The sequence below is a fragment of the Penicillium arizonense genome, assembly GCF_001773325.1.
Source record: "Penicillium arizonense strain CBS 141311 chromosome Unknown PENARI_contig020, whole genome shotgun sequence".
Taxonomy (NCBI): domain Eukaryota; kingdom Fungi; phylum Ascomycota; class Eurotiomycetes; order Eurotiales; family Aspergillaceae; genus Penicillium; species Penicillium arizonense.
This window is the reverse complement of record NW_019173297.1, coordinates 541,315-568,486: the sequence shown is the minus strand read 5'-3', so window position 1 is coordinate 568,486 and position 27,172 is coordinate 541,315. Positions and strand designations below refer to the sequence as shown.

Here is a 27,172-nt window from a genome sequence, read left to right as displayed (position 1 = left end):
GAATTGAGGGAGAGTGATGAATTGAGGGAGAGTGATGAATTGAGGGAGAGTGATGAATTGAGGGAGAGTGATGAATTGAGGGAGAGTGATGAGTTGAGGGAGAGTGATGAATTGAGGGAGAGTGATGAATTCTTTTTTTTCTTTCTTCTTCATTTTTTTTTGATAAGAATTGGCTGGGTTACTGACCTCTAAGCTTTCTACTGTACTTCTTCCGAGGACAACGCAACCTAATCTGATGCTTACTAACCAAAACGTCGAGTACCAATTCTAGTAAATGGTCCCTCGGCTACCCCGCACCCATGTTTAATTAAAGACATGTGCGGGTAACGTCATTAAGTCCGGGGCTACAAAAACTCAATGACTTAGCGTCCTATAGATCCACACTAAACCATCTTTGTGTAAGCTTTGCAACCCTGTTCGATGATTGAATTTCATTCGTTCAGATTATTGCCGGACTAGGAACAGGGTTTACATTAGTCGAAATAGTAGTAAGAGGACCGAGCCGACTGTACTTTTGGGAGAGAAATCAAGATAACTCTTATGTGACCAATAATGTGACATGAATGTTGTCCTAATAACCGGTATATCCCGCTAGCCTGAGACACAGCCTGGATTGGAACTGAGTCATATAAAACTAGTCTCGTGCATACCTTCAGACTTCGTTGTTCTGGTCGCGTTAAATGTCCTCCACGCCAGACCGACTCCAGGCTATTCATCTATTCGGTTTTACACCATAGTTAAAATGCGCCTTATTGCTGCTATTGTTGTGCTCGCCGCCGGTGCCATCGCTAGAGCTCAACTATCTAATATCCCCCAATGCTCTGTATGCTCTATCCGCTCAATATCTCTGCTCAGTGTCTCGTTTCTAACTAACCCGTGCTTGTTTCTTCTTTCTCTTCCAGCTTACCTGTTTTACTTCGACCCTTGGCGGGGACGGCTGCTCTGAGCTTACGGATTTCGCGTGCCATTGCCAAAAGCCTGGCCTCGCAGCGGAGATTGTGCCCTGCATCAATAAAGCCTGTGATATCACGGACCGACGAGGTATGAGAAGCCACATTCCCTTTCGTATGACCCGGTCTAACTAGGCCCTATAGCCGTATCCAGCGTCGTTGAATCCTTGTGTTCCGGTGTTGGCCATCCGGTCTCTATCCCCGCGGTGGACACATCGATTCCCACAACGACTGCCATAGGAGCTATCCCAACCACAGCGAGGAGCTCCAATTCTACCACGAGCTCCAATTCTACCACGGTCAGTGGTTTCGGGTCAAGCTCCAAGACTTCGTCCACGATCAACACAGCTTCGCCTCAGAGCACCTCCCAGTTCAACGGGGCCTCCGGTATTGCACCCGGGGCTGCTCAGATGATTGGCAGTGCTATCCTGTTAGCCAGCATGATCTTTTTTGTTTGAAGAGTTGTGTGGAGAGACAACAGAATGGTTTTTTGTCTGCTGTCTGCTAAACTTAATTTTGCGCTGGTACCTCCTTCCATTTTCGTTGGCTCTACCAAGCCATCTCAAGCTACACTCATTTTAATACCTTTACTATTCTAGAATAGAGTTTTCAAACATCGAATGGTGGGAGTTTGAATTCCAAGGCGCATTTCTTCACTAGATATATTCATAGTCTCAAGTGAGACTCTCGTCTCCAGGTTTTGGGTGACTATATAGAAAATACCGAACAGGTAGGACTGTCACAGACATCAATACACCATCATACAAGCATCCCACTATGCCAACTTCCTACAACCGAGTGTGGGGAAAATTGGATGCAACGTCGGCAACAGCGAACTAGAAAAAATGGAAAGAAAAAAAAGGAAGGAAAGGGGAAATAAGTCCTTCGTCCGAAGCCACTAGATTAGTGTCGTGCGTGGAGAAACCACTCATGGCATTTAACTTCATTGCGATTCTGTCCCGACGACAGCTCATTTCCCCGAGAGGTCTAAGCTGGCTAGATGCAACGAAATCAGCTCCTTCCAACAGATATCTAGTCGAAATAAGATTGAACGGCCAGAGGGGCGTTCTGGCAGTGAGATTTAAAAACCTCAATTGGCCCATCCCATACCCCGTAAGCCCTAATCAATTAGACTTTGAGACATTTGCTAAAAACCCATGGGATACGCTCAGGTCCGGAATTTGGAAACTTGGAGACCTCGGTCGATGAATCTTTTGGAGAATTTGGTAGCAAAACATGTGAAAATATGAACAACAATTTTTTAGCATGCCAACTCTTTCCACGGCGAGACATTAATTACGCGGCAAAGTGCGCTAGACAACGCCACCATAGCCACCTAGCCCACCGACAAGTGATTTACGCAAGAGAAAGCTAGGAAGACAGGACGAGAAAGAGGGGTTGGAGAAGATTTTTGGAATAGTACGGACCTTGAAAGGGTTCCTTGTCTTCGTTTTCTTCGTTCTGTAATTTTTAGTATGTACAGTACCATCAATTAAATTCTTCCCTGCCCGAACGCGCCTGCGTACTACGCATCTTAGAAGTGGTGTCGCATTTACCTTTAGGCCCATTGAGAACAAAACATGCAAGCCCGCATAAATGTTACAGTATTAGGGAATTAAATCAAAATCCTGCGCATGTACCCAGCTCTGCTAGAAGGTCTCCCGCCGTGACGTCGATACCGCCAGCGTCAGAATCCTCCCTGCCAAAAGCTAAGAACAGTGTATCATCAATGAACCCATGGTCCTTTTGGCCATGGCTTTTCCAACTGATGCTAGTCATGTAGAGCATCTCGGAGGTATCTTCCAGTAATCCTGTGGAAGAATCTTTATCTGACTTCTCTGGTCTAATGCTGCGACCAAAGATCCAGGTTGGTTTTGACGAGATCGCATAGATTTCAAATGGCATCGAACGCCGCATCAGCACCACATAGGGCTCATATACAGGGTGAAGACCGTGTAAAGTCTTTTGTTGGATGATGAAGAGCACAAAGGTGTTGGTCGCATCAGGTTGGCAAAATTGGTCAGATCGTGCACATAGAGTGATAGCTAGCGAGTTTGTCGCTTGATGAATCTTTCCCGTCTCCGGCAAGAATCTCTTGAGACATTCTTGGTCACCAGAGGTCGTCAGCGCCAAGTTTGGTCCAACAGATCCATCTAGCTCGAGTTTCGAAAACACACGTGCCGGTGCAATTTCATGGTGTAGGAACATTTGTCCCGAATCATCCCAGAAGAGGAACCAATTCTTCTCAACAGCATTCCATGGCATTGGACGTTGAAGCTCACGATACTGCCGGAATTCGTGCTCATTTATGGTGTCTATCCCCCAATCCACCAAGATTCGAAAGTCGGATATCCATTGTCCGAAGCATGTAAAGAACGAATTGGAGCCGTAAATGGTGTACGGGATCTCGGGCCCGTAGAACACCCTCGCATCATGAGGCCCAACGCTGAGACTAAAGTACGAAAGGTCGCCGAGACACTTGCTGGAGTCACCAAAGGTCGCTGGGATGGGCAATTGCAGTGGTGGCTCCAGACAGCTCAAGACTCTCTTGTCGTCCGAAAATGCGGCATTGCAGACGAGTTCAGCGAACCAGACTGAGGCAGTTCGAGCAGAAGGAGGCTTGTGAAGTTGTGCAGTGATGATCCAGGTGTCAAGCAGCTCGGGGTGAGGGATTATACTGGGATTCAAGACGGATCTTCTTCCGAAGTCGATCCTAAAATACTTTCGATCGGGATTCGATACCGAGTATATTACGTGGTGTGTCCGAAACATATCTTTGTCGGATTGTCCGGCATCAATGTGTGATTGTCCATATGGACCACCCGAGGAATAGTCCGTAAATAGAAATCCCGATTGCAAGCCGAGATGGTTGGATTTAAATTTGGCGACGAGGATCACCGCGGACAATAGCCCTGCAATAAGTATCAGGTGTGTGGCTATTTTTTTGGCCATGTTCAGTTTGACGAGTGTAGACGGGATGTAACAGTAAGAGTTTATGAGTATTATTTCAGAGAAAGCCTTGCCGAGATTGGTCGTTGACACTGACTAAAATAGGGGGCTTTGACTGACGCAGGCAGTGGCTGAATTGAGGGGTTATAGTTTGTTACTATGGCGATTAGGGCGATCATCCACTACTCTTAACAACTTTTACCACCATGATCACGAAACATGGCTTAGTGACCCGGGTATCTTTGCAAACTATAGGAAAACTGCTTCCAGCAGAGAATTTTCAATATTGCAAATAGTACTGCCAAATCTAAGGTGAATCTCGCGATGCCATTACAAGAATTTTATGATCCACTGGTATCCTGAGCTCCGGGCTCCGGGCTAGCAGTAATTTTCGTTTCCGGTTGCAAGACTCTTATTATACAGCAATTTATCATTTAGAGGAACGCTTTGCATTAGATACTCGAAAACAAACCAGGCAGATCATGGACACATGCGGAGGGTTGTCAGGTTTTGTCAATCAGCGCCCTTTGGTAGATCCACTGAGAGAACTTCACCGCCGGCTCATCAACTAGTCTAGTCGTGACCTCTGCTAGCCAGATAGTCAAGGGCAACAGAACCAGGTTCGCGACGAGAAAGTTGACTTCAAGCCCAAGAGGACCAACGTTAGGCAAGGGGAGGCGATTAATCCACCAGGGACAATTCTCATGGTGTGAATCGCGTACGAAACCCACTGCAGCATAGAGCCTGTCACCCAAAGTCCACAGAACCGGTCCGTGAACCAGATAGAATGCAAACGAAATACGGCCCAAGTACTGGTTGAATGGGGCGTTAAAGAATGTCTTGAGCCACTGAAGGTGAGATGTGCATGCGACGAGAAAGACAGCGGCCCAGAACAGGTAGAACCACTTGTAATCGAACACTGCCTGTGGTTTTAGGAAGGATAAGAGGTACCACCCTGGTGAGTCACGTAATTGTTGCAAATTGTCCGTATGTGAGGGGACCCCTCCAAGATAAAGGCTTGCATAGAAGAGAACAGTCATGATGGCTGTCTTAAAGGGACCCAGTCTGAGAAAGAAGCGGGGCAAGTCATTTCGCATGGCGAGGAGGTCGAGATCTTTTAGAAGCATGCCGGCAATAAACATAGCATAGTGTGATCCATCCGCAACGTACAAAAAGTACACAACCAACGCGACTTCGCCTAGGAGCCGGGCATCGCGGCGAAATCTTGAAAAGGCGAGAACTGCGGTGTAGACAGCCAGAGAGCCTCGATGTTCGACGGGTATAGACCAAGCATGGAAATTGTATGTGAACCAGGGCTCGCCGCCTGTTCGGAGAGGGAAACTGAAATTCTTGAACTCGGCGTACCAATTCCATAGCTCCGCGCGGTAGCTTCCTTGAAGCTCTGGGACAGCGGTGATCTTAAACAAGTGCAAAAATGTAATGTAGCATAATGTTGTGCAAATGACAGGAATATATAGACGAAACCATCGGCGAAATACGGCTGAGGAAAGGCATTTACCTAGTCCAACGTAATCGCCATCCTGGATGCTTACCAGTGGCCTCATTGAAAGAACGTACCCAGAGAGCACGAAAAAGACGCTGACGGCAAAATGGCCCCCAGAAAACAATGTTCGAATACCAGGAAGACATGCGAAATAATACTTGCTGTCGTAACCGTAGGCCAGCTCGAAGGCATTTCCCACCCCTCCGCCATCGTGGGCCCAAAGTTGATGATGTCCCCAGTAGACTAGTAGAGCCGCAAAACCTCGCAATCCATCTAGGTATGCGGTGGGCCTGCTAAGTAACCTTTGCTTTTCATTCGCGTTGTTGTCGCTATTTGTCCGCCCAGTAAGGAGTATGGGTAGGAAGGGAACCATGCAAGAGGAGAGTGACATCCCATGCCGAGAGCGTGTCATATGGGCGAACTGTGGTTTCCACTGTCCATCCTCGAGGGCTCGCTCTGGGCTTGACTTTAACAACTGAGGTGAAGAGTTCTCGATTGAGGGGTGTAGCATAGGCATCGGGCGAGTGGACTAAAGTTAAGAGAGTCCTTTGAAAATTTGAAGAAAAGATCAATAGAGACCCAAATTTCACCGCTTGAGAATTACACAGCTCTCAGTACAACTCTGTAACACGTGAATCCAGTGCATACAGTGAGTAGTCCTTGTTAGCGGGTGAGCCCCAGTGCCCACTCGTGCCGAGGCTCATAAAGACCTGCTGCTAGATTGGGTCTCATATTAATTAAAGCCGGATCCCCGCGGCCCACTTCCCTTCCCCACAAATCAGGGCCTGAACGCAGATTCGGGGATATGACCCGATGTGACTAACGCCATGCAGCCACGGTCTCACCCCCTGCAATGTAAGAAGGCTTGGGGTCGCATGTGAGTGCGCACCATTCAATCCGGATAAAACTTACGGAAGCCCGAAGCCTAAATGGCGTTTCGAACTAAATCCATAATTGACTGCCCCCACCAGGTCTCTACTGTTGGCCCCGCCGCCCGAATGGCTGAAGGTGTTTTACTACTCTAGGAATGATCCAATCAGTTAAGCTTCAGCCCTTGACCATTTCCGTGCCAGCAACAGGTACTATTGCGTTCGCGACTGTACCGACAATACACCCTAACAAACCCGGTACAAACCTGCGAAGGTGATAGGGAGTATCGTGACCCGAGGCAATGCATTGTAGACTTAATGAATACCACATGTTAATTACGTACTTATCAGTGAAATAAGGCCCTGCCTTCCTGTACCGACAATCTTTCTCCTTTCTCGACTTCGATGCTTGTCCCAGACAGGAGGCCACTGAATTAAATCCCATCACAGGCCCAGTCATGCTGGAGAAGAATTTCGTGTCGCCCAGTCTCTTTCCGAAGAAGGCACGCAGATTCACACATGGGGGCCTAGTGGCCTTGTGTCTGTTCATCTACTTCTGTGTCACCAGAACGTCGCACAAATCTGGCGAGAATAAATCGTACTCTACTCAGCTGACGAGCAATATTGGCGAACAATTTCCCAGGAAAATCTGGCAGATCTGGAAAGTGAATCCATTGGAATTCGACGAGCGTGATACCGGGGTAGCGCGCAGCTGGATATCTAAAAACCCGGGCTATAGGTACGAGGTTCTGACCGACCAGAATGACCTCGGCTATGTCGAAACAAACTTCGGACCCCTTGGGCTGAATCGACCAGATATCGTTGAAACATACCGATCTTTAACGGCTCCAATCATCAAGGCCAACCTACTTCGGTATCTTGTTTTGTACATGGAGGGAGGTGTCTATGCTGATATAGACGTGGAGGCATTGAGACCAGTTGAGCGATTCATCCCAAGCGGCCACGATGAGAGCGAGATCGACATGGTCATTGGCGTCGAAATCGATGAGCCACACTTCCGCGATCATCCTATACTAGGTCGAAAATCTCAATCCTTCTGTCAATGGACATTCATGTGCAAGCCTCGACAGCCAGTGATGATGCGACTAGTAGAGAATATCCTCCACTGGCTCAACCAGCTCTCCATCGAGCAAGGGAGGCCAATCTCAGAGCTTCAGCTGGACTTCGATGATGTGATCACAGGAACCGGGCCTTCTGCCTTTACAGGCGCAATACTATCTGAAATGAGCCGTGCAACGGGCAAGGATGTCGCATGGAGTATGTTCCATGACATACCAGAGTCCAAAGTTGTCGGGGGGTTTCTGGTTCTCACGGTTGAAGCGTTCGCCGCTGGGCAAGGCCATTCGGACTCGGGCACCCATAATTCGCGCACGGCGTTGGTCAAGCACCATTACCACGCATCTGCGTGGCCAAACCGTCACCCACGATTCTATCACCCGATCTTTGGAGAGGTCGAGAGGTGCAATTGGAATGTGGACTGTGTGAGGAAGTGGGACGAAGAAGCAAGTGCTTTTGCTGCTCTGCCTCAGGAAGAGCAGGAACGACAGATTGCCACATTCCAGGCAATAGGGGAAGCACTAAAAAATATTGAACCAACCCCTGAGTAGGGAATGTCTTGATTTTTCTTTTCTGACAATGTGATTATGTGTTCTAGATATAAGCGGTACGCCCTCGCAGAACCCTCACTAGAACCTGTTGTAATATGAGGCTGGTGCAGATCAGGAATCAAGCCGCCCCAGCTGAATTAATCCCTGCATTGTCTATACAAAGAACCAAGTTGATTGAAAATCAACTTGATCTTCTCATTGTATATATAGCCTCGGTTATTCCCTCTGTTATAAGAACAATCAATCTTCCTTTGACATACAACAGGTTATGAGCCCGGCAGCAATCTCTCGGTTGCCGTCTCTAATCATATACAATGCTTTCTCGGCCATCGCGGCCGGATCGATTAGCGATCGATCGCATATCGCGATCTTACTAACGCACATCGGACCGGAATATGTCCTGATTGTGGATGCCATTCAAAATGACAAGGATCCGGTGACTCCGACCACGATCGAAAACCGTCTGTCTAATGCCGAATGGACGGTTCGGAGGAAAGAGTCTCTAACACCCTTGCAGGTAGCGTCTAGCCCGTCTGTCAATACCGTGAAGCAGACTGCCAAGAAATGCAACTATTGTAAGAAGCGCGGCCGCGAAAGGATGGAGTGTCACAGTGTGCTATTTCGTTAAACTCGAGCACCCTAAACTGCTGGCTGGTGCGACCCGCGGCCGAAACAGTACGCCGACCATTTCGATCCTTTGGCGATGCCGAAATGAAGCGGACGCCACCAGTCAAGGTTGATACCGTAGAGCCGATTAGTAATAATAAGGAGGATAATAAGGATAATACGTAAGAGGTTATAGTCCTTATTTAAGCTAAATTAGTAAGGCAAGGTCCCTTAGAACGTTTTCTTAGAGAGAGGAGAAAGAACATTATATCGAAATCGGATATTAAAGGATATAGTGATAATAACGAGGAAGAGGTTCCTCTACCTAAGACCTAATAGCGTGTCTCTAGAAGATCTAGAAAGCACCTATAGTATTATAATAATTAGTTTAACTATAGTTTATTAGTTAGTTATATAATTAAAGCTATTTATACTTAATCTAGTTCCGTTAAAAGTATACCGCTTATAAGCTAAATATATATTAATATAGCCTAGAAGTACACAATTTATATATATCACGAGATTATCTATGTTTACATTGTTTATCAACCCGTAGGTAACCCGCGGGTTAGGTACGGGTCTAATATCAAAACCCGTACCGGACCCTAGGTCTGAACTTTAAACCCAAAACCCGCCAAGAAATAGGTATAGGTCGGGTAAAACCCGTCTACCCACGGGTAAGGGCGAGGCCTAGGGTCATCTACCTCGCTCACCTACCTAAACCTAGAGACACTGCGTGGTCTCACAGTTATCCAAAGGGGTGTTGAATTATCAATCCCCTAGCTATAAGGCACCGGACGTCCTTACGAGCTATTTCTCACTGCTGTATAGGTCGCTGCCGATAGATTTCCTACCAGTTAACTATTACATGAACTAGTAAAATTGACCTTTCCTAACTGACACTAGTTCCAAACCGCCCTGAGTTCTATTTAGTGCATTGTTCACCCGCATCTGCGCATCTTCCAACTCACTGACCTACCAACTTTCAATGGCTTCACAGGCCCTCTCATCCGGGATGGCAACACAAAGCCCGTGGTTACTTCGTTTCCCCCCTGAAATGATTTCGTTGATTGTGTCCTTCTTGCCAAACAAAGATGTCAAGTCCTTGCGCTTGACATGCAAAACACTCGGCGAGATAACGCCATCCTTGTCACGCGTGTTTCTTTCTGCCAATTCGTTAAACATCCAAGTTTTCCGCGCCGTAGCGGACCATCCAAAATTCCGACAACAGATCACGGAGATCATTTGGGACGACGCACGTTTTGTCTCCGCGCCATTGATCTGGGAAGAAGCGCATTCAATAATCGACCCCCAAAGATTGCAAACCAACCTAGATGAAGGATGTCCTAACTGGTTCGTGGAGCAATGCGAAGAAAACCGCTATATGATGAAACGTCGGAAGAACCAGATGGATGCAGAAATGCCTTTGAAAGCCTGCTGGAAGTATTACTCGCAAATATTGAATGATCAGAAAACTGTGATCGAATCTCAAGATGACGAAAAATCCTTTCTTTACGGCCTAGAGCGGTTCCCGCGGCTAAAAAGAGTGACTGTTACGCCTGCGGCTCACGGCTAGCTTTTTTCTCCACTTTACGAGACGCCAATGATCCGAGCATTTCCATACGGATTTAATTATCCTATTCCGCGAGGATGGTATATCGAGCAAAACGAGGGTCAAATTGCTAACCCATTACGGTCAGAGGCAACCGAGGAATACAAGGAGCTATGGAGAGGGGCTCGAATCGCTCTTCGCGTTCTGTCACAGGCGAGAAGCACATTTCTGAGCTGAGCTTCGATTCAAAGCAGCTCCCTACTGGAATAAACTATCTGATCTTTGACCAGTCGTGTGAAGAATACAATCATTTGCGGCTATCATAAAACGTCCAGGCTTTCAGTGCCTTCACGTATCCTTGCTTACTGGCACTAGTGGAATTTATAGCTGGGCGGGATTCCGAAGCGGATACTTTCATCAGGCAATTAGCCTAGCCAAAGAATTGACACATATCCATTTATCGACTACATTTGATGATGGATCTTCAATGGGGGATCCACCTATTCCCCTGAAACAGGTTTTCCCTATTAAGAAATGGCCAAAGCTGTGTCATTTAGGGCTTTCTCGTTTCAGCGTCGACACGTCGGAGTTGATCGATTTACTGAATTTGGTACCAAGCTCATTGAGTTCTATTGAACTACAATTTCTCGAGTTCCCTAACGATGAATTTCGTTTGTCTGGGCTCTTAGATAGGATGCGGGAGGAACTGAATTGGGCCGAGAGAGATCAACCATTAAAACCGACCGTCACAATCGCTATGGAAGGCCATCGCGGAATGCCGGGGAGGTTCGTTAAGGTTACAGACGAGGTGGCAAGCTTTCTCTACGGCTCCGGTGAAAATCCCGTGTACGAAAAAAATACACGCAAACCCAAATTCGGAATGGGGACGAACCATGACCTTTTTGAAGCGGAGTATACACTCGGCCCCACGTGAGTGTCCAGGATCTCGCGGAAGTGGGAACTATTTATTGGGAAATAGACCAAGTGAACCTTGAGCATAAGGTCTAGATATTTGTCATTGACTTAGAGTCAAGTTACTGTATCGCACACAGAATGTGCACGGCGAACCGGACGCTTCAGTCTTGTGAAATCAGCTCAGAGGAACTGGTCGGTGCCAATGTCTTATCCTTCTTCAAACACGGCGATTCTTTCTTGGAAAAACTCAAGAGTACACTGGACGAGATTGGTGTGATGGGAAGAAACATTACATGGAAAAATAGGCCATGGTACCCGCTAATGATCTTCAATGGCGCTGAGGACGAAATCACGAAGCCTATTAAGGACACAAAAGACCTGGTGTCCAAGTGGAGGTGGGAAACCTGGACGCGGGTGAAACACATCACGCTGAAGCGTGCAGACCATACTATTGGCTTGATAGGGCTGCCATTAGCCTGGCAGTGGATTGACAATAGATTCCAGAGGGTTGAAACAAGAGGCCCGTCGAAGGAGATCCTGAGGATGATGGTGGCAAGATCATCAATGACCCGGAGGAGGAGATGAGTCGTATCGAGGCCCAGCTGAACCTAAGGCCTAACCATGAGTTGTAATGACGACTGCCCGTAGGTACATGGAGGTTATGTTCTCATCTTGAATAGATGTTAATCATAGCCGACAAACGAAGACTCGGTGTGCTACACTTAGGTATTGTTGGATGAAGATACAGACCCCAGCTAGTCCTAATACAAATTGTGAATTATTGCTGATCCTGCTTAGCAACAAATGGGCTCTTGACTTCGGGCCAGGAGGATTCTCGCGGAGCGGCCGCCACGCTAGCATAGGATAGGACGACTATCGCACAGAGTTACGCAGGACTCGAGCAAGGCTCACCTCTCACCTTTCTTCTATGTTCTGTTTGCATTCTTCAACTCCGACCTGGTCGACCAACTCCTCCCCGTCCACGGCGATGCTTCCATCTTCATTGACTACTTCCGCAGGCGAATCGACGGGACCCTCGACCTAATGGTTTAAAACATAGGGTAAAACCATGGGATCGAATACCCCTGACTGATGCATGGGGGATGGACCATTGGAGAACAGCCCACGCACGGATGAGATCTGCCACTGTTCTCAGTGACAGGAAATCAGCACCGCAAGTAATGCAGAATCCGGAACCGGCCAGGGTAACAGATCATCCTTGCCATTCTACTCGCAGGCCAGGAAAACCAAGCCCCACGGCACATTACACGACTCTAGTGGCCAGCCGGACATTGCGAAATCGCCCCAAACTGAGGGATTTAATGACTGTGTTTAATATTACACAGGTCAACGTTTTGTGCTGCAGCAGAAACTTAAGAAAGCAGATTATTCGATCCTGGGCCCTATCGCCCGATCTCACTCCTGGACACACTAGGTCAACCTTTTGAGGCGGTGATCTATGATCCGGAATAGGGAGTTCTGAGGCCAGCGGCTCTACTAGGTATTAGACGCGTCAGCTGGCGGAATATAAGCGATGCAGTTTTGGTCCGATTTCTATCAGCCGACAAGGGTTGTGCCGCAGGGGCCATTTATGTTAAAGGTCGGAATCTCTTCGCGGTGCAGCGGCATTTACCAAAGCGTACATGCGACATATCCGACACCAGCGCGCCCCATGTCTAACCCCAGATTCCCCGCAATCCCCAGAGGTGACCATAAGTTGATTTATAAAAGCTGTGTACTAGGCCCGAGTGGGACGCAAAAGCTTTCAGAAATCCACCATGCCGTACGATCCCAAGATCACCGTCAAGCACGGCGAATACGCTCCCCAGGACAATAAGGACCGGGTGCATGATGACGTGGAGCTGCCCTCCGACAGACCCATTCTGGACGAGGTAACGAACAAACGGTTGCTGCGAAAAATTGACCTTCGATTGATGCCGGTGGTAAGGCTGATGTTGGTCTGACAGAAGGATTCTAGAGACTCACTGTGGCAGATGTGTTTCACCTACGCTCTCCAGTACTACGACAAAGCGCTCCTGAGCCAGGCCGCCATCTTCGGATTGAGGGATGATCTCGGACTTGAAGATGGACTGCGATACTCATGGGTGTCGTTGATCTTCTACTTTGGTTACATGGCAGGCTGTTATCCGGTGTGTCACCTTGACCGATTTTCGGCACCGGCGCTGAACTTTATAGATATCCTGGCTAACGCAGACATACTCTATCCGCGTCGTCTGTCCAATTATCTGCTTCCTATGGGCCGTGGTAGTCCTTTGCACCCCAGCATGCACAAGCTACGCCGGCATCCTCGTCAACCGCTTCATGCTGGGTGTCATCGAGAGCGGTGTCTCCCCCAGCTTCATGCTCTGCACAGGGATGTGGTACACCCACTCCGAACAAGTTCTCCGCTCCTCGCTATGGTACTCCTTCAGCGGCGGTTCGAACATTGTCTCCCCTCTCATCAACTATGGCTTAGGCCACATCACAGGCGGATCCATGCATCCCTGGCAATACATGTACCTCATCGCCGGCCTCGCAACCCTCCTCTGGGCTGTAGCGCTATGGTTCATATTCCCGGACAGTCCGCAGGTCGCCAAAGGATTCACTGTCGAGGAACGCATCCTCCTTCTTGAGCGCGTGCGTAGCAACAACGCAGGGTCAGAGAATAGGAATTTCAAATGGTACCAGATGCGCGAGGCGCTCTTCTCCTACCACTTCTGGTGCATCTTCCTGCTCTCCACGCTCTCCAGTATCGGCAGCGGGGCAGTCACTACATTCGGCTCTATTGTATTTAAGGGCATGGGCTTCTCCATGTTCCAGTCCCTGCTCCTGAATATGCCAATTGGCGCTCTGGCATTCATCTGCGTTCTAGGGTCGGGGTATATCGGCCGAAATGTGCCAAATTCACGGCTCCATGTTGTCAGCGGAGCCTGCGTGCCTGTGATAATTGGGAGCTGCTTGGTGTATGCCTCTTCATCCTCGCTGTAATTTAGATATTTTGCTAATCGACTCGTCACCGCAGATGGCGCCTCCCCGACTCCCAACGTGCCGCACGGATCATTGGCTTCTACCTAATCAATTTCTTCTCTTCAGCTTGGGTCCAGTGCATTGCCATGGGAACCTCCAATGTAGCCGGACACACGAAGAAAACTATAATGGCAGCGGGGACGTTCATCGGGTACTCGCTAGGCAACATTATTGGGCCTTTGACATTTGATGCGTGCGTAACCGCACCACCCTAATGAATAGCTTGATTATTTCCTAACCCAGAAAGACAGGAAAGATGCCCCGCGTTACGATCCTGGATTCCAGGCAACTGTTATCTGCTTCGGGATTTGCTTTGTTCTTGCGCAAGTGTTTCGGGTGCTTATCCGCGCGCAGAATAAGCGGAGGGATCGCCAGTATGGTGTGCCGACGAGTGAACATGGGCTGGAGGACTTGACGGATGGGATGAACAAGTCATTCCGGTATCCTCTGTGAAGGGTAGGTCGCTTTGAATCAGGCATTTACAGTGCACGGAAGACGTAGAGTGTCGGAATTTGCAGGTCGTGTGGCGGGTCATGCTTAGGGATACATATGTACAGCTTTATATCCTCCCAATACTGGCTTACCTGGCCCGCATGTAGTTGGAAAGTCTCTCGAGAAAGAAATGCCGATCATTTGTGTTAAAGTGTACGATTTGACCGAATGTCTTGCTAGCTCTTAACCACTTATTGAACGAATTGATTAAGTCTAAACCCCAGTATCAAGTACTCCTCCGCCCATTTATAGTGATAAGATACATTTACCGAGGGCTCGATGGAGTCACAAATGTTAATAATAATGAAAGATTTACTGCTACCCTAGACGGCACTTGCGCGTGAATCATAAATGTGATATGCCTGAGGCGTGAATGATAATATCACAACGATTTGAGATGGGCTCAGGTACCTGCTCCATGCCTACACTTTATATATACTGATTCGACGCACAATAGCAAAAGCCTATTGTATGTAATCGTTGATTATTGTAATTTTGATGACTGACAGCACTTGAGCAAAATAGGCAGCAAACGAGATGATTCAAGCTCTAAGTCCGTCTTCAAGAAGAAGGTATCCTTACAGCTACTTATAGTAGTGAAGTACATCGGCTGAGGGTACCGCCGTGCATGGCATGGTTAATGCAGGCAGTATTCCATGCATTTCCATGCATTTCATGATCGGAGCTTTATGTGCGTTTACATTATAACATTACTGATCGAATTGACCACAGAGCTCGGGAGAAGTACGGAACCAACTCCCATTGACCACTTTACCCGTAGCAGCAGAATTAACCATTTTGTGCTCATTGATTAAGTCAGTTTCGCCTGCAGTCGCCGCGGTAAATTCACCTTATCCATCATAACCTTCAACAGTTGAATCGAGGTGATGTCCACGTATTCTCGTGACGAATGACCTTTTCGAATTCTGCTTTCCTGCCAACGTATTTTGAGCCCTGATAAAAAGCTGCGTGACGCCCGGATTATCGTAGCTCCGCCATAGGTATTAGGCTAATGGCACGGCGTTGCTTACTTTGATCGAGCCCATTCTGCCTTACCAACGTACTCAAGCAATGAATGTCGCCAAACCGTCTAAGTTCTCCGTTTCTAGAAACAGAGCCTAGCGGAGCAGGGACGTGCTCTAGGTTTCCCCGGCTCCTTAGAGACAATTATTAAAGGCCCGCCTGGTGGCGGAATGAATCCGCATGTCGGACAGCAAATAAAGATGTTCGCCGTGGAAGCCTCGGAATAAACCGAGCTAGCGATTTCCGAAGTAGCCGCCTTGGATAGTGCATATCACATCGCGCAGTCGAGAGCTTATAGCGAGCCAATTATCTATCTTCATGCTTGCGGATCGTTGCGGGCTATCCCTAGACAAATTATCCGCCATGGCGGATGGTGTTAGGGCTTTTGCATCCACCCGCGGCCGACAACACTGCCGCCATTCTTCTCCACGATACGTCCCAACGTCCGCGTCGACATGTCGCCATTCCTGGGTAACAAGGGATTGATATAAAGGGGCTGAAGTATCACGATATTAAATCCGCTTTCTACGATGCAACTTACAATGGCGCCTCTGCGATCCTTATCCTTTCTAGCCCTCCTTCTTCCCCTGGGCAGTGCACTAGCCCCAGTGAACGAATTCTTCAACATAACGATCTTCCCGAATGAACAAAAGGCCAATGTCACCCGGTATCTAAAGGAAGCCGCAGCGCTAGCGACAGACGGCAGCATTCACCAATACTTTCAAGACCAATGCATCGTGCAGCAGGTGTACCCGCCCCTATTCCAGTTCCAGACTGGCTTCGTCGCACCTTTTTCGCCATTTGACAATCTCTACTTTATCGGGCATAGCGGCGTGTCCTCATGGGCGTACAACACGACAGAGGGTATTGTTGTGGTCGATGCCCTCGATAACCAAGAGGAGGTCGAGGCGATTCTAATTCCAGGCCTTGAGAGGTTTGGGCTGGCAGCGAAGGATATTAAGCATTTAATTATCACGCACGAGCATCTTGATCATTACGGGGGCGCGAAGTATATCCAGGATACATTCGGCCCGGCTGTGTACGCGTCGGAGAAGGCATGGCAGGGGATGAAAGAGATGGGCCTTAGTGCCAATCCCCCGGTTCCCACCAAGGACAGAGTGCTAGAAGATGGTGCAAAGCTTACGGTCGGAGACGTAACGTTCCATGTTGTCCTCACGCCCGGACATACGCCAGGGACTTTGTCACTTATCTTCCCTGTTGTTGATCATGGAAGATCGCATGTAGCTGGGATTTCCGGTGGTACTGGAACACCGAAAGACGCAGTCTCGCGTGAGCAGAAGATCAGGTCGCAGTACCGGTTCTCGCGGATATGTAAGGACTTGGGGGTTGATACGCTTATTTCTAACCACCAGGTCGCGGATCATGCGTTGTGGCATGCTGATATGCTGACACATCGTGCTCCTGGGGCTACAAACCCGTTTGTGATTGGGGTGGACAATTTTGAGAATTATATGAAGATCAACGCCATTTGCAGCAAGGTGATTGCTGCGCGGGAAGGGCAGAACTTGCAGGTTTGATTGTCATGAGCAGTCCATTTGTGTATACCGGATACATCTGCGTGCAGAGAGCAAGTGTGTCATAGATATCGCAGATAGAACCAACAAGTCTCGTTTATAAGCTAGTAAACGCCGGCATAAAAAGGTTGGGCATGTTATCCAAGCCGACCATATCGGGCAGGGAATCCCAGAAGTTCGGATCGTAGATAGAATCACCCGCCGTACTGTTGAAAACGTTGCTGTCAAGATACGTATTACCCAGATAGCTCGCGATATGAGATGGCTGATTTGCTTCGTCGTGTGCGACGCCGCGCGTCGCATTGGGGCCCGAGCGCGTCGCTGCGCTGACGAGAATATCGAGCAATGTGGCATAGCGCTGTGCCATGTGGATGTCATCAGGGGCATTTTTCTTGATAGCAGCGACGACGCTAAGGATCCGAAGAATGCGTGGATCGCTGCCATCCAACTGCTCCTCAGCATTGAGAGTAACCTGCTAGCTTTAGTAGGGCGGTTGTGTAGTAGGGATATACTGAGAGAGTGAACAACCTTCAGAAGATATAAAGCAGCGCAAACGATGTAGAGCCAAGTTTTGACCGGAGCATACTTAAAGAAACTGGATGACGCGAGATTGTATGTCACCGAGTCGAGCAGGTCAATGGACGCCACGGCAGCATCGTTTGCAAACTGTGATAATGAACGCATGGAGTCCGTGACATTGCTTTCCGCTGCGCTCACAAACATGTGCGCAGCCGGGCTCAGCCCACATAGGCGGACATAATAGTATTCAATATCGAGACAGGCATCACGTAGAGAAACATCTGCATTGGGAGCTTAATACAGGACTTCTGTAGAGGCTGGACCCAGGAATCGAGCGCACCTCTCCTGTTGAGCTGCCGTTGTCTCTTCCAACGGTCGAGGCTCCGTCTGAAGCTATCCCATGCAGCGAGCGGAATGGCGGGTCCCGTGCCATGTTGGCTCTTCCTCCAACTGCGAAGAAGATCTCGTGCCTTACCCATCTGAATGGCCAACTCCACTGTGCTGTCCCAAAATTCATCCGCTGCTAAGGCAGGGGAAATGCAGTCGGCAATTTCGAGTAATCGCAGACCTCTTAGCTGCGGCTCCAGACGTAGCCGCAGCGATAGGCTTTCATCAGTAATCCGAAGAAACGTGCACAGAGTATGGGCCCAATCAAGACAATCTACAGAGTCCTGAGGCCGACGTTTTGCATGGGGGAAGTCGGACGGGTCTGCAAAGCAACCTATCTCTTCTGCGAGCGAGATGCCGGTTGACAGCAATATCCTAGCGACATCAGTTATGCGCTCCACATAAATACTAAACCCCTTACCAAGACATCTTATTGCTCCTATGGGCCGTTGCAACTAGATTCAACCGCTCGGGTATGCTATATCCTTCACTGCGCCGGCTAATCGCGGTAATATTCGGAGGGCAAGTGTCTTCTTGACCCTGTGACTCGAACAGTTCCGGCTCGCCATAGTCCCCGACAAAATCTTCTTGTGAATTTATAGCTCTAGGATGCCATTCGATTGTTAGCAGCAAGGCCGCAATAGCCCCGTAGCTGCGCATTCCCGCCGACCCCCACATGGCAGACTGAAAGAGCCGTTGCACCCACGGCCATGTGCGCCAGTGAACCCTCTCCGACCGGGCGGCGCCATTTAGCCCAGCCAGAGTGTGGTACCTAGAAGCGAGTGCTACCAGGCTGATAGCGAGGACAGTTTCGTGTTGTACTAGTAAGCTGTACCGCTCGGGCGTGGCGTACCACTGGGGAACGACCGGAAATACCTGCCAAAGATGGGTGAAGTAAAATCCCAGGTACTCATACACTTCGCAGGCCCGAATGATGCCTTTCCGGACAAGAAAGAAACTGTCAAGTTCCGTCTTCGATGGTGCTATTGCGGGCCTGGGTTCTGGCCGCTGCGTCTGGGAATTGAGCGTTTGTCTTTCATCCAGCTGTAGCTTCTCCTCGCCCATACGCTCTCTTGATCCAGCCACGGCGATGAGATCCAATGCGTCTCGCGCGTCGAGGAGGTCAGTTGACAGGATTTGTTCCTTAGTGTTGGGGACATGTTGAAGCGACTCTCGTTCCTCTGGCACCTTGTTCCGGGGATTAGGGAAAGAACCTGGGTAATCGAACAGAGACGCGGAAGCGGAGCGGGGTTGGATCTCTGATTCTGGCGTGCCCGTCGCAACCTGCTTGCCGGACACCTGTCTCAGCTTCCTCTTCTTCCTTTTTTGCGTAGTTAGGCAACCCCTGCCATCGTCTAGACATCTCCGGCATGGTCCATCTGACGATATCTGTTCGCAACGCTTTTTCCTATCCCGACAGTAGTCGCAGGACTGCGAGCCGCGCTTCATCCGCTGTGTGATTGGGGAGTTGGATTCGTTGACAGGGAGAAAGGTAATCGACCGCGAGTCGCCGGGAGTAGCAAGGGCTGATTCCGGGGGAGCTTGCTGGTCCATTAAGGCAATCTCTTTGAATTGAAGACGTGATTGTTCGCCGAGCGCTGGTCGATGTCGGTATTTACATATGTGGCCGAAGGCGGGCAAATTCCGCCCGCGCGACGCTTGGACAGGGCAGCCTTTACCTGGAGAAAGCGCTGCATTTGAGAGCATTAGTAACGTGCGAGGCCAGGAAGCATAGTATCTTTACTCTGTAGTGCGTCAATGAAGCCCAAGCCAGTCGGTCTGGGCGTTCATACCATCCAGTACTCGAATAATGCTGATCCAAATATCCTCCGATTCTTGAACCCGGTATATGGAACATCGGTGGCTGTCTCTTCTTATTCGTTAATTGGATGCGAATGGTAGGCGTAGTCCAAATTCTTCAAGCATTTTCAACCTTGAATAAATTGTTCAGGCTTTGTGCCTTGACCTAATAGTGGCGTTCCAAGCTCTTCCCGCTGCGCGTGTGTTGCACTCCATCAATGGTAGCAGAAACCTTTTTATTTATTGTTGAGACTGGGCTCTGCTGTTTATACTAACAGCTTTGACCCTAACTGATTGGTTGAATTCCTCGACGCGATCTCAACGTAGAATCTGATGAGGCCAATTTGGGACAAAGTTTACATAGACACAGTCGATTCCACACCACCTCCCAGAATGTTAACTTTTCTTGGCCAAAACCCCCTACTTGCACACTACAAGCGGTTTTTCAAACTCTTCGGAGCATAGAAAGACATCAATAGTATGTTGAAGGAGGAACTGGTGTCCATCTATATCAGGGTATCTGACTTCTACGACGCAGCCTTCAGGGATAATGATGGTCTTGAACCGGTTAAGAAAATGCAAGGAAGGTATTAGCCTCTCACCCAATGAAGAGGACAGCTGGCGGGAATGGCCTGAGAGTGCTAAGGAAAGCGAGGTTTTGAACTGGCTCTCGAAAGTGATCAACGTAGTGATATAGCGTCGGAAGAGAGCTTCACCTAATGTCTCGTTGTACGGTCAGCCGCTACAAGGGCCAACAGCGGATCGAAAGTTAGGTGCCGCGTTTGTGCGCAGTTCGAATGTAAACAATCGCACTCAGTATCACTAGTGTCTCGTTCTGGTCCTGGAAGAGGACGCCAAGAGAGCACCAAAAGTCATAGTCTGATATCTCAACCGCAACAATTTTTGTTTGTACAAGATTTTTGAAGGGCAATTTATTACCAATATAGTTAGTAACATACTAGATTTGGTTGTGGATTGAATCTATAATCTGAGCCCATACAATAACATATACTCTACTTTTCACCAGATACATGGAAATACTTGACCGTGCCCAACCTTACATCTTACGAGTAGTGTTTGGAAAATTCACTGTCACCTCTTGGGATAATGGAGGAGCCATGCTCTCCCATGTATTGCCATGGTTTCGGGCGGAATATTTGGCGGATGAAACGATTTGGGATTATCCGCGGGGGGAGCGGATAAAAATGCAAAAAGCCCTTCCAAAAGCCACATCCTGCGGGGCAGATTTTGGGGAACAAGATGAATTCGAAACTATCCGCCCACAGGAGGCGGAAAAGTTCCTTCCAAAAGCCCACTGAGATTTACTAACATGAGGAAATCATCTAATCCCGCAGATACCGCCTATTCCGCGTCCCACAAATTCATCAAAAAATCTTGCCTGGAGAAGATACATAATAATGCTCCCTTCCCCGTAGATCTCTAGAGCGACACACGGTAATTGTGCTTACTATCGTACAATCCATTCCCCTCAGTAATATCAAGGCTAGACGGTAAAGCATTTCATCATGGCTCCACCAGCATTGTCAAACTTGCCACTTTTCGCGGAGACAATGCACCCATCGATCTCGACCGAACCCTACAAAAGCGGAGACCCAGCTCTGGCTTACGTTGACGAAGAGGCCGAAACAGCGCCGAGGTTTGATAACAAGTATGAGGAGCGCAAATATCTCAAACACCGGCTTGCGATCGCGTTCCGTATATTTGCTCAATTTGGGCTCTCGGAAGGTGTTGCGGGCCACATTACCCTCAGGGACCCTGTTGAACCTTCAAGTTTCTGGGTGAACCCATTTGGTATGTGTTAATATTCAAGCTATTGAAGGCAATCGCCTGGGAGCAACCTGAACTGACAGATCTATTCAGGCTTGCATTTTTCGCTTATACGGGACGCAGACCTTATTCGAGTTGACCATAACGGGAAAGTGATCGAGGGAGGTCAGAACCGGCGTCTTAACTATGGTATGTATGTTTTCGGCTTCACTGGCTCACATTGGCTGCCAACCTACGTTCACACGCCCGTACTAAGAAGGTTGTAGCTGCGTATGCTATACATGCCGAAATACACAAGGCGCGGCCGGATGTCCTTTGCGCCGCACATTCGCACAGCACTTATGGGCGAGCCATGGCCGCAACAGGACGGACGCTCTCCATGCTAACACAGGACTTTTGCGTCTTCTGGGATGATCATGTACGATACGAAAATTTTGCAGGCCTTGTCTTAGCCCCCGAGGAAGGCCAGGCCATTGCCAGAGTCCTGGGCAATAAAAAAGCTGCGATTCTAGGAAACCACGGTATCCTGACTGTCGGGCCTACTATTGAAGCTACCGTTGCGTGGTTTGTGCTCTTTGAGCGATGCTGCCAGATTCAGCTCCTGGCAGACGCGAGTTCGACCGGAACCGGTATACAGCTGACAACAATCGGCGAGGATGAGGCTCGTACCACATGGGAGGCGGTTGGAACAAGTGGCAATGGATATTTTCAGGGACTACCTTTGTATCAGGTCGCTGAGCAGGAATTCGGGGAAAGGACTGTTCTCGGTAAAGGGCTACAGCCAGCATAGTGCAATAAGAAGCGACCAAAGGGCTAAAGAGCCGAATGCAACTCTCGCAGAGCGGCGAGCTATACCTCCCTGATACTGTGTAAAATCTCAACGCAATGAACCTTGCATGCACCATGCATCAATGCAATATAGACAAGCACTATCGTTTCTTCTCCTTATATTGAAAGACATGTATGTGTGTGGCTGGGGGTTCTAGGAGGATGAGGTGTAGTCCGTAGCTCAGAATTGAGCCCCATTAGATACTGTTGAGTCAGGTGAAGAAACTGAGCCTACCTTGTGTCTTGTCAGACACATATGTCAACTGGAGAGACGCCGGGCTTCGGTTTAAAATGCAGTTTGATACTGTCACTCGAGGGCGTATGACGCTCTTGTTCATTAGAAAAGCTAGCTTTGAGGTGTGTAACCGGTGTACAATGGCATAATTGGGCAGCAACTCACCTCTCAAGGTCAACGACGTTACCTATTCGAACCCTCCCGACCTCAGCCACTACCTCTTCAAAAACCACTTGGATGAGGCCTAAGCGGAAGGCGAAAATATATTGAACAGCGCCGCGTGTTGGACAGGATATGGGAAAAGCATGTTACTTTGTTGCAGTTTTGACACCTTATCTCATAGCATACAACCTTTGATGAGTGTGATCAAACATGCTTAGCAGAATTAGAGATCTTGCAATTCTTGACATAAGGTTGCTTACATGTATGCATGCCCCCTATTGACGAAATATGTACTTCGCGGAAAATAAGATACGCCAGCCGACCAACCACGGTCTTTGCAGCAGTTATTGCAGCCTACATTAGATCAGTTATTGAATCGCTGGCACTTATTTCAGGTCAGTATGAGTAATAATTATTCTCATGGGTAGCTTATTGTCGAGAACCCTGTGTAAAATCAAGAATAACATGTACATAAATTTCTCTCTCTCTGCGGTCCTTCTCTTTCCTTCTCTCCACCGCCCATTCACTCTCTAGTTCATTGCGTCTTCCTGTGTCCCGATCGCTGCAGATATATGAATACGTTTAGCAACCCCTTAAGTTGTCAAAGAAACAAAATTAGAGAAGCTTGAATCAGGCCTTCCAACCCTGCTCTATAACCTGGCGAAGGGTGCGTGTTTCAATATCCGGGAAGCGGCTGTTGAGCGTGTCATTCTCGGGAAAATCAAAATCTCCCGCAGCTGTCCACCGACCAAAGACAGCCAGGATGTATTGGAGTTTCTCTTTGGGTAGGAAAGGGTAGATAGCAGAATGCGATGGAAGCTCGGTAACTGTAAGAGAGCCCAGTCTCTCGTGGTCATCGTACGTGACATTGAATTTAGTGCCTAGCACTGTGGTGAGAACAACGTAACGCACGATTGCATGAAAGTGACGAACCTTTGGTCTCTTCCGCGATAGAAAGAGCCTCATTCCACGTCTTCTTGTCTCCAATGATGACGCTGCGCTTAGGCCAATCAGCTTGGCTAATCAAAGCGGCAACAAACTTTGCCACATCAAAGGTATGAGTGAAGACCACAGGAGTGTTGCCCGAGCCTGGAATAGCAGCCGCGTTGTGTGCCATGTCGAGAGCGAAAACAAAAGGTTGTAGGTAACTTTTTACCCGGGGTAGACCGTAGTAGTCCATGAAGAAACCATTAGAGACTAAAGTATATTCCAAAGTCGTGGATTGCAACTTTTGAACTGCAGCAAGCTTGCCTTTCACAATAGGAAACAAGGCTGCATGCCTAAAAAGGTCAGACTTCGACTCGTGAATACTCGCCAACCGTACTTACTCTTCGGTGTAAGCAATGCCATATTCACTGGGAATGAAACGCTTTGTGCTCAACGATTGATCAGCTGCCGCAATGAGGTTCAGCTGCGAGCTGCTCGTATCATCATCGACAACTGTCATTGCAGAAACAATGGTGTCTATTTTGTTCTCTTCCAAGAGCTTGGCAAGGGACTCAACGTTGGAATATTGAGTCGGTACAATCGGAACACCGAGTTCTTCAGAGAGATCCTGGTTTTCCTACGGAAAGTCCCAGTGAGTGGTCCTGCGCTACAGTTTCCGGGCCGACATCATACCTTTCTAGCCAGAATATAGATAGTGTGGCTAGTGGTAGCTTTCAGAGCCTCCACGATCGCCCGACCGAGTTTGCCCGTACCACCGGCGACTGCGATGATGGCCATTGTGATTGATGATGCTTAGATAGTTATTGGTAAAGTGAATGCCCAAATAGTAGAACTGAGAGCACCGAGTCTATTATATAGGTTGCTGTTGATATCAAACCATGCTTAGAAACGCACTCTGCCAAGAACCATTTTGTGGATATTGGAAGTCTGTGGTTGGTCAATGCATTATCGAATGAACCAATCTTTTGTCAGCCGGGTGCAATTTGTTCCCGACACTTCTCTATATCTGGATCCGCTATTGTCGGGCGCAATTTGTTCCCGGCACGTCTGCTGCCGCTTCGCCGAACACCATCCCAACCTCGTAGGTGAAAGTCTATGATACGCTTTTTGATCAGCTTTCTAAGTTCATTCAAATCTGAACTTAGTTTCCTTCAGTCGGCACATCGTACCCGCCCAAATCTGGCAACGAATCGTGCTTACGAGCATGAGAATATGCAACCAAATGGAGATTTGGCTTCCAAAGGACGAGCCGTGAAAAAAGCCTCAAATGTAAGGAGACTAAACCTCAAATGTCGGCATATTTAATAACCTCGTGGTAGGCATGTTTGCAATGTCAACAGAAAAAGAAACGATGCGATAGGATCTCTCCGAAGTGCTCTTCATGTTCCGAACGCTCTTTCCCTTGTACCTATCTTCCGGTGAGACGACGAGGCCGAGGAAAGACGTACGCTCTTATCGATGCATGTTTCTTGCTCGTGTTAATCGTTCTATAGAAACAAGTATTTAGAACGACTCGAGGCGAGAGTGGCAGAATTGGAAACTTCTCAACGCCTTTCCGCAGACATACCTGTCGAACCTACAAAGAGCAAGGTGGATGCGGGTTCACAGCCGATAGAGACTGAGTCCGTTTCTTACCATAGCACTTCTGAAATTAGCCTGAGCACGCCCCCTGTTCAGACGCCACCAGACCGTAACGGGACCGAGATGAGCAATTTTATGGCATTAGATTATGGAAGGCCGGTTCCTACCATCGCGCATGCTGTCCGTTTGGAGGAAAAGGTATCTCGAGAGCTGCTACCAAAGACTGTTACATCATCGGCATTTACCAGCGGTCGAGATGGATCGAGTATCGAAGATAAAATCTTCGCAGCACTGCCGGAGCAACAGACAGCGAAATTTCTCATGTCTGAGGCAAGCTATGGCCCCTTCTTCAGCCCTGTCTTCATCCCACTCCCCCCAAAATCTCAGGTTGAGTCTATGTTTGAAATCGCTTTCGACGAGATTAACTATGTCCTGCCATTGTTTGATGCTCAAGTTCTAAACAATCTTCTTCAAGGGCACTATGCTGATCCTGTTGCTTCTCCTGGAAAGGACCCTGCGCGATGGGCTATGATAAACTCCGCCTTAGCAGTTGCAATTCAACTGCGGTCTGCTCCAAAATCCCGAAGCGAGATGACGAAACTATCATGGTGCTTCTTCAAGAACGCATTCAGCGTGTACACTGCCATTTCGCTACGAGGAACAAGCGTTTTGGCACTGGAGGCACTTCTTGCCATGGCTATTTTTATGCAAGGTACCAACGATACGCGGACTACGTCTCTTTTGATATGTACGGCCGCTCGTCTATCATTAACACTTGGATTGCATCAAGAATCTTACGTCTCGGGGTTGGATTCTGCAACCAAGGAACGCATTAGGCGGGCGTTTTGGATTTCCTTCATACTCGACAAAGACATACCCATCTTGACGGGATCCCCTTCAACGTACGACGATAATGTCGCAAGCCTTCACTTCTGCGATCCCATTGTGACTGCGTTATCGGGAGTTCAATTTAACCCCAAAACAAACCTTCCATCAGTGCTGTTTCGGTGTCGAGTTGAATTAGCGGCAATAGCACACATCATCCAGAAAGACCTTCGATTGGAACTACTCAGCAAACAAGACCAATCAAGGCTTCAAGGAGTTGTGGGGGAGCTTGATCGTCGACTGGAGGAGTGGAAAGAGAATCTGCCGGCAGACTTACGACCTGGCTATATCACTTGGCCAGAGACCCCGCCCATGGCAAGGGAGTCTATCATATCTTTGCATTTTTCGTACTATCAGGCTCTCATTACGATTTATGGCTTTCTTGCAGAATTCAAGCAGGAGAACTCCCATAACGCGGGCTGGCGAACGGAGTTATTTAGGTCATCCCCAACTTTTGCCGCCTCACAAATTCTCCACCTACTGGAGTATTTGCCTCCCCAACAACCTGGGCGGCTTTGGTAATTATGCCTATTGTTTCCTGCCGGTATTTAAGTCTAATCGTGAATTAGGTACATTCTATGCTACCCTCTGTCGGCTTGCATCACGCTGCTCAGGGCGGTAATTGAGGACCCGACAGATGCAAAAGCATTTTCTCACATCCGCTCTCTGGATCTTTTTGTTCGCTTCTTGAATCGAATAGAACGTGACGAGGCTCCTGGGGTACAAAATGTACTTCATCTATGTCGCGAGCTTCAAAGCCGAGCACTGTATGCAGTTTCCGAAACGGCAACTGACGGGAACTTTCCAGGTTCAGCAAATAACAGTGCTGCATCAGCTTGGCAGAAAGAAACAGAGGTAAGTTGATTATTTTTACCAACGGAAGATAATATAGCCATTTTACTCACATCTGCATAGATCATCTTAGCCCGTCAGGATAGCTGCAAGAGTAATATTCAACTTGCGCAGGGCCTTATGGGTAACATACCTAG

The 27,172-nt window shown here is 48.4% G+C and overlaps 11 protein-coding genes across 11 annotated transcripts; 7 read left to right on the top strand and 4 right to left on the bottom strand.

The window, feature by feature from the left end:
- Positions 1 to 742: 742 nt before the first annotated feature.
- Positions 743 to 1,408, top strand: PENARI_c020G11051 (CFEM domain-containing protein; the record flags this gene model as incomplete). The annotated part of the gene is made up of 3 exons (XM_022635105.1): positions 743 to 823; positions 903 to 1,041; positions 1,095 to 1,408. 3 exons carry the CDS (start codon positions 743 to 745, stop codon positions 1,406 to 1,408), a joined length of 534 nt encoding a protein of 177 aa, XP_022485186.1.
- Positions 1,409 to 2,570: 1,162 nt separating this feature from the next.
- Positions 2,571 to 3,902, bottom strand: PENARI_c020G12078 (uncharacterized protein; the record flags this gene model as incomplete). The annotated part of the gene is made up of 1 exon (XM_022635122.1): positions 2,571 to 3,902. The coding sequence occupies one exon, from the start codon at positions 3,900 to 3,902 to the stop codon at positions 2,571 to 2,573; it is 1,332 nt and encodes a 443-aa protein (XP_022485151.1).
- A 500-nt stretch (positions 3,903 to 4,402) lies between these two features.
- Positions 4,403 to 5,920, bottom strand: PENARI_c020G05002 (acyltransferase family protein; the record flags this gene model as incomplete). The annotated part of the gene is made up of 1 exon (XM_022634997.1): positions 4,403 to 5,920. One exon carries the CDS (start codon positions 5,918 to 5,920, stop codon positions 4,403 to 4,405), a length of 1,518 nt encoding a protein of 505 aa, XP_022485226.1.
- An 810-nt stretch (positions 5,921 to 6,730) lies between these two features.
- PENARI_c020G11531 (glycosyltransferase family 32 protein) lies at positions 6,731 to 7,900 on the top strand (the record flags this gene model as incomplete). The annotated part of the gene is made up of 1 exon (XM_022635114.1): positions 6,731 to 7,900. The coding sequence occupies one exon, from the start codon at positions 6,731 to 6,733 to the stop codon at positions 7,898 to 7,900; it is 1,170 nt and encodes a 389-aa protein (XP_022485042.1).
- A 1,594-nt stretch (positions 7,901 to 9,494) lies between these two features.
- PENARI_c020G01495 (uncharacterized protein) lies at positions 9,495 to 10,082 on the top strand (the record flags this gene model as incomplete). Its single annotated transcript, XM_022634943.1, has 1 exon — positions 9,495 to 10,082. The coding sequence occupies one exon, from the start codon at positions 9,495 to 9,497 to the stop codon at positions 10,080 to 10,082; it is 588 nt and encodes a 195-aa protein (XP_022485179.1).
- Positions 10,083 to 12,751: 2,669 nt separating this feature from the next.
- Positions 12,752 to 14,453, top strand: PENARI_c020G08328 (uncharacterized protein; the record flags this gene model as incomplete). The annotated part of the gene is made up of 5 exons (XM_022635059.1): positions 12,752 to 12,865; positions 12,941 to 13,123; positions 13,188 to 13,936; positions 13,996 to 14,193; positions 14,252 to 14,453. The coding sequence occupies 5 exons, from the start codon at positions 12,752 to 12,754 to the stop codon at positions 14,451 to 14,453; spliced, it is 1,446 nt and encodes a 481-aa protein (XP_022485016.1).
- A 1,604-nt stretch (positions 14,454 to 16,057) lies between these two features.
- On the top strand, positions 16,058 to 17,053 carry PENARI_c020G02959 (MBL fold metallo-hydrolase; the record flags this gene model as incomplete). The annotated part of the gene is made up of 1 exon (XM_022634970.1): positions 16,058 to 17,053. One exon carries the CDS (start codon positions 16,058 to 16,060, stop codon positions 17,051 to 17,053), a length of 996 nt encoding a protein of 331 aa, XP_022485124.1.
- Positions 17,054 to 17,147: 94 nt separating this feature from the next.
- On the bottom strand, positions 17,148 to 19,510 carry PENARI_c020G10303 (uncharacterized protein; the record flags this gene model as incomplete). Its single annotated transcript, XM_022635091.1, has 5 exons — positions 17,148 to 17,522; positions 17,579 to 17,850; positions 17,910 to 18,331; positions 18,378 to 19,277; positions 19,341 to 19,510. 5 exons carry the CDS (start codon positions 19,508 to 19,510, stop codon positions 17,148 to 17,150), a joined length of 2,139 nt encoding a protein of 712 aa, XP_022485147.1.
- Positions 19,511 to 21,282: 1,772 nt separating this feature from the next.
- On the top strand, positions 21,283 to 22,282 carry PENARI_c020G09824 (uncharacterized protein; the record flags this gene model as incomplete). The annotated part of the gene is made up of 4 exons (XM_022635079.1): positions 21,283 to 21,568; positions 21,638 to 21,733; positions 21,811 to 22,209; positions 22,275 to 22,282. 4 exons carry the CDS (start codon positions 21,283 to 21,285, stop codon positions 22,280 to 22,282), a joined length of 789 nt encoding a protein of 262 aa, XP_022485065.1.
- A 1,117-nt stretch (positions 22,283 to 23,399) lies between these two features.
- Positions 23,400 to 24,494, bottom strand: PENARI_c020G10141 (uncharacterized protein; the record flags this gene model as incomplete). Its single annotated transcript, XM_022635086.1, has 4 exons — positions 23,400 to 23,650; positions 23,703 to 24,049; positions 24,098 to 24,333; positions 24,390 to 24,494. 4 exons carry the CDS (start codon positions 24,492 to 24,494, stop codon positions 23,400 to 23,402), a joined length of 939 nt encoding a protein of 312 aa, XP_022485217.1.
- A 927-nt stretch (positions 24,495 to 25,421) lies between these two features.
- Positions 25,422 to 26,705, top strand: PENARI_c020G05178 (fungal specific transcription factor domain-containing protein; the record flags this gene model as incomplete). The annotated part of the gene is made up of 1 exon (XM_022634999.1): positions 25,422 to 26,705. The coding sequence occupies one exon, from the start codon at positions 25,422 to 25,424 to the stop codon at positions 26,703 to 26,705; it is 1,284 nt and encodes a 427-aa protein (XP_022485222.1).
- Between the last annotated feature and the right edge of the window lie 467 nt (positions 26,706 to 27,172).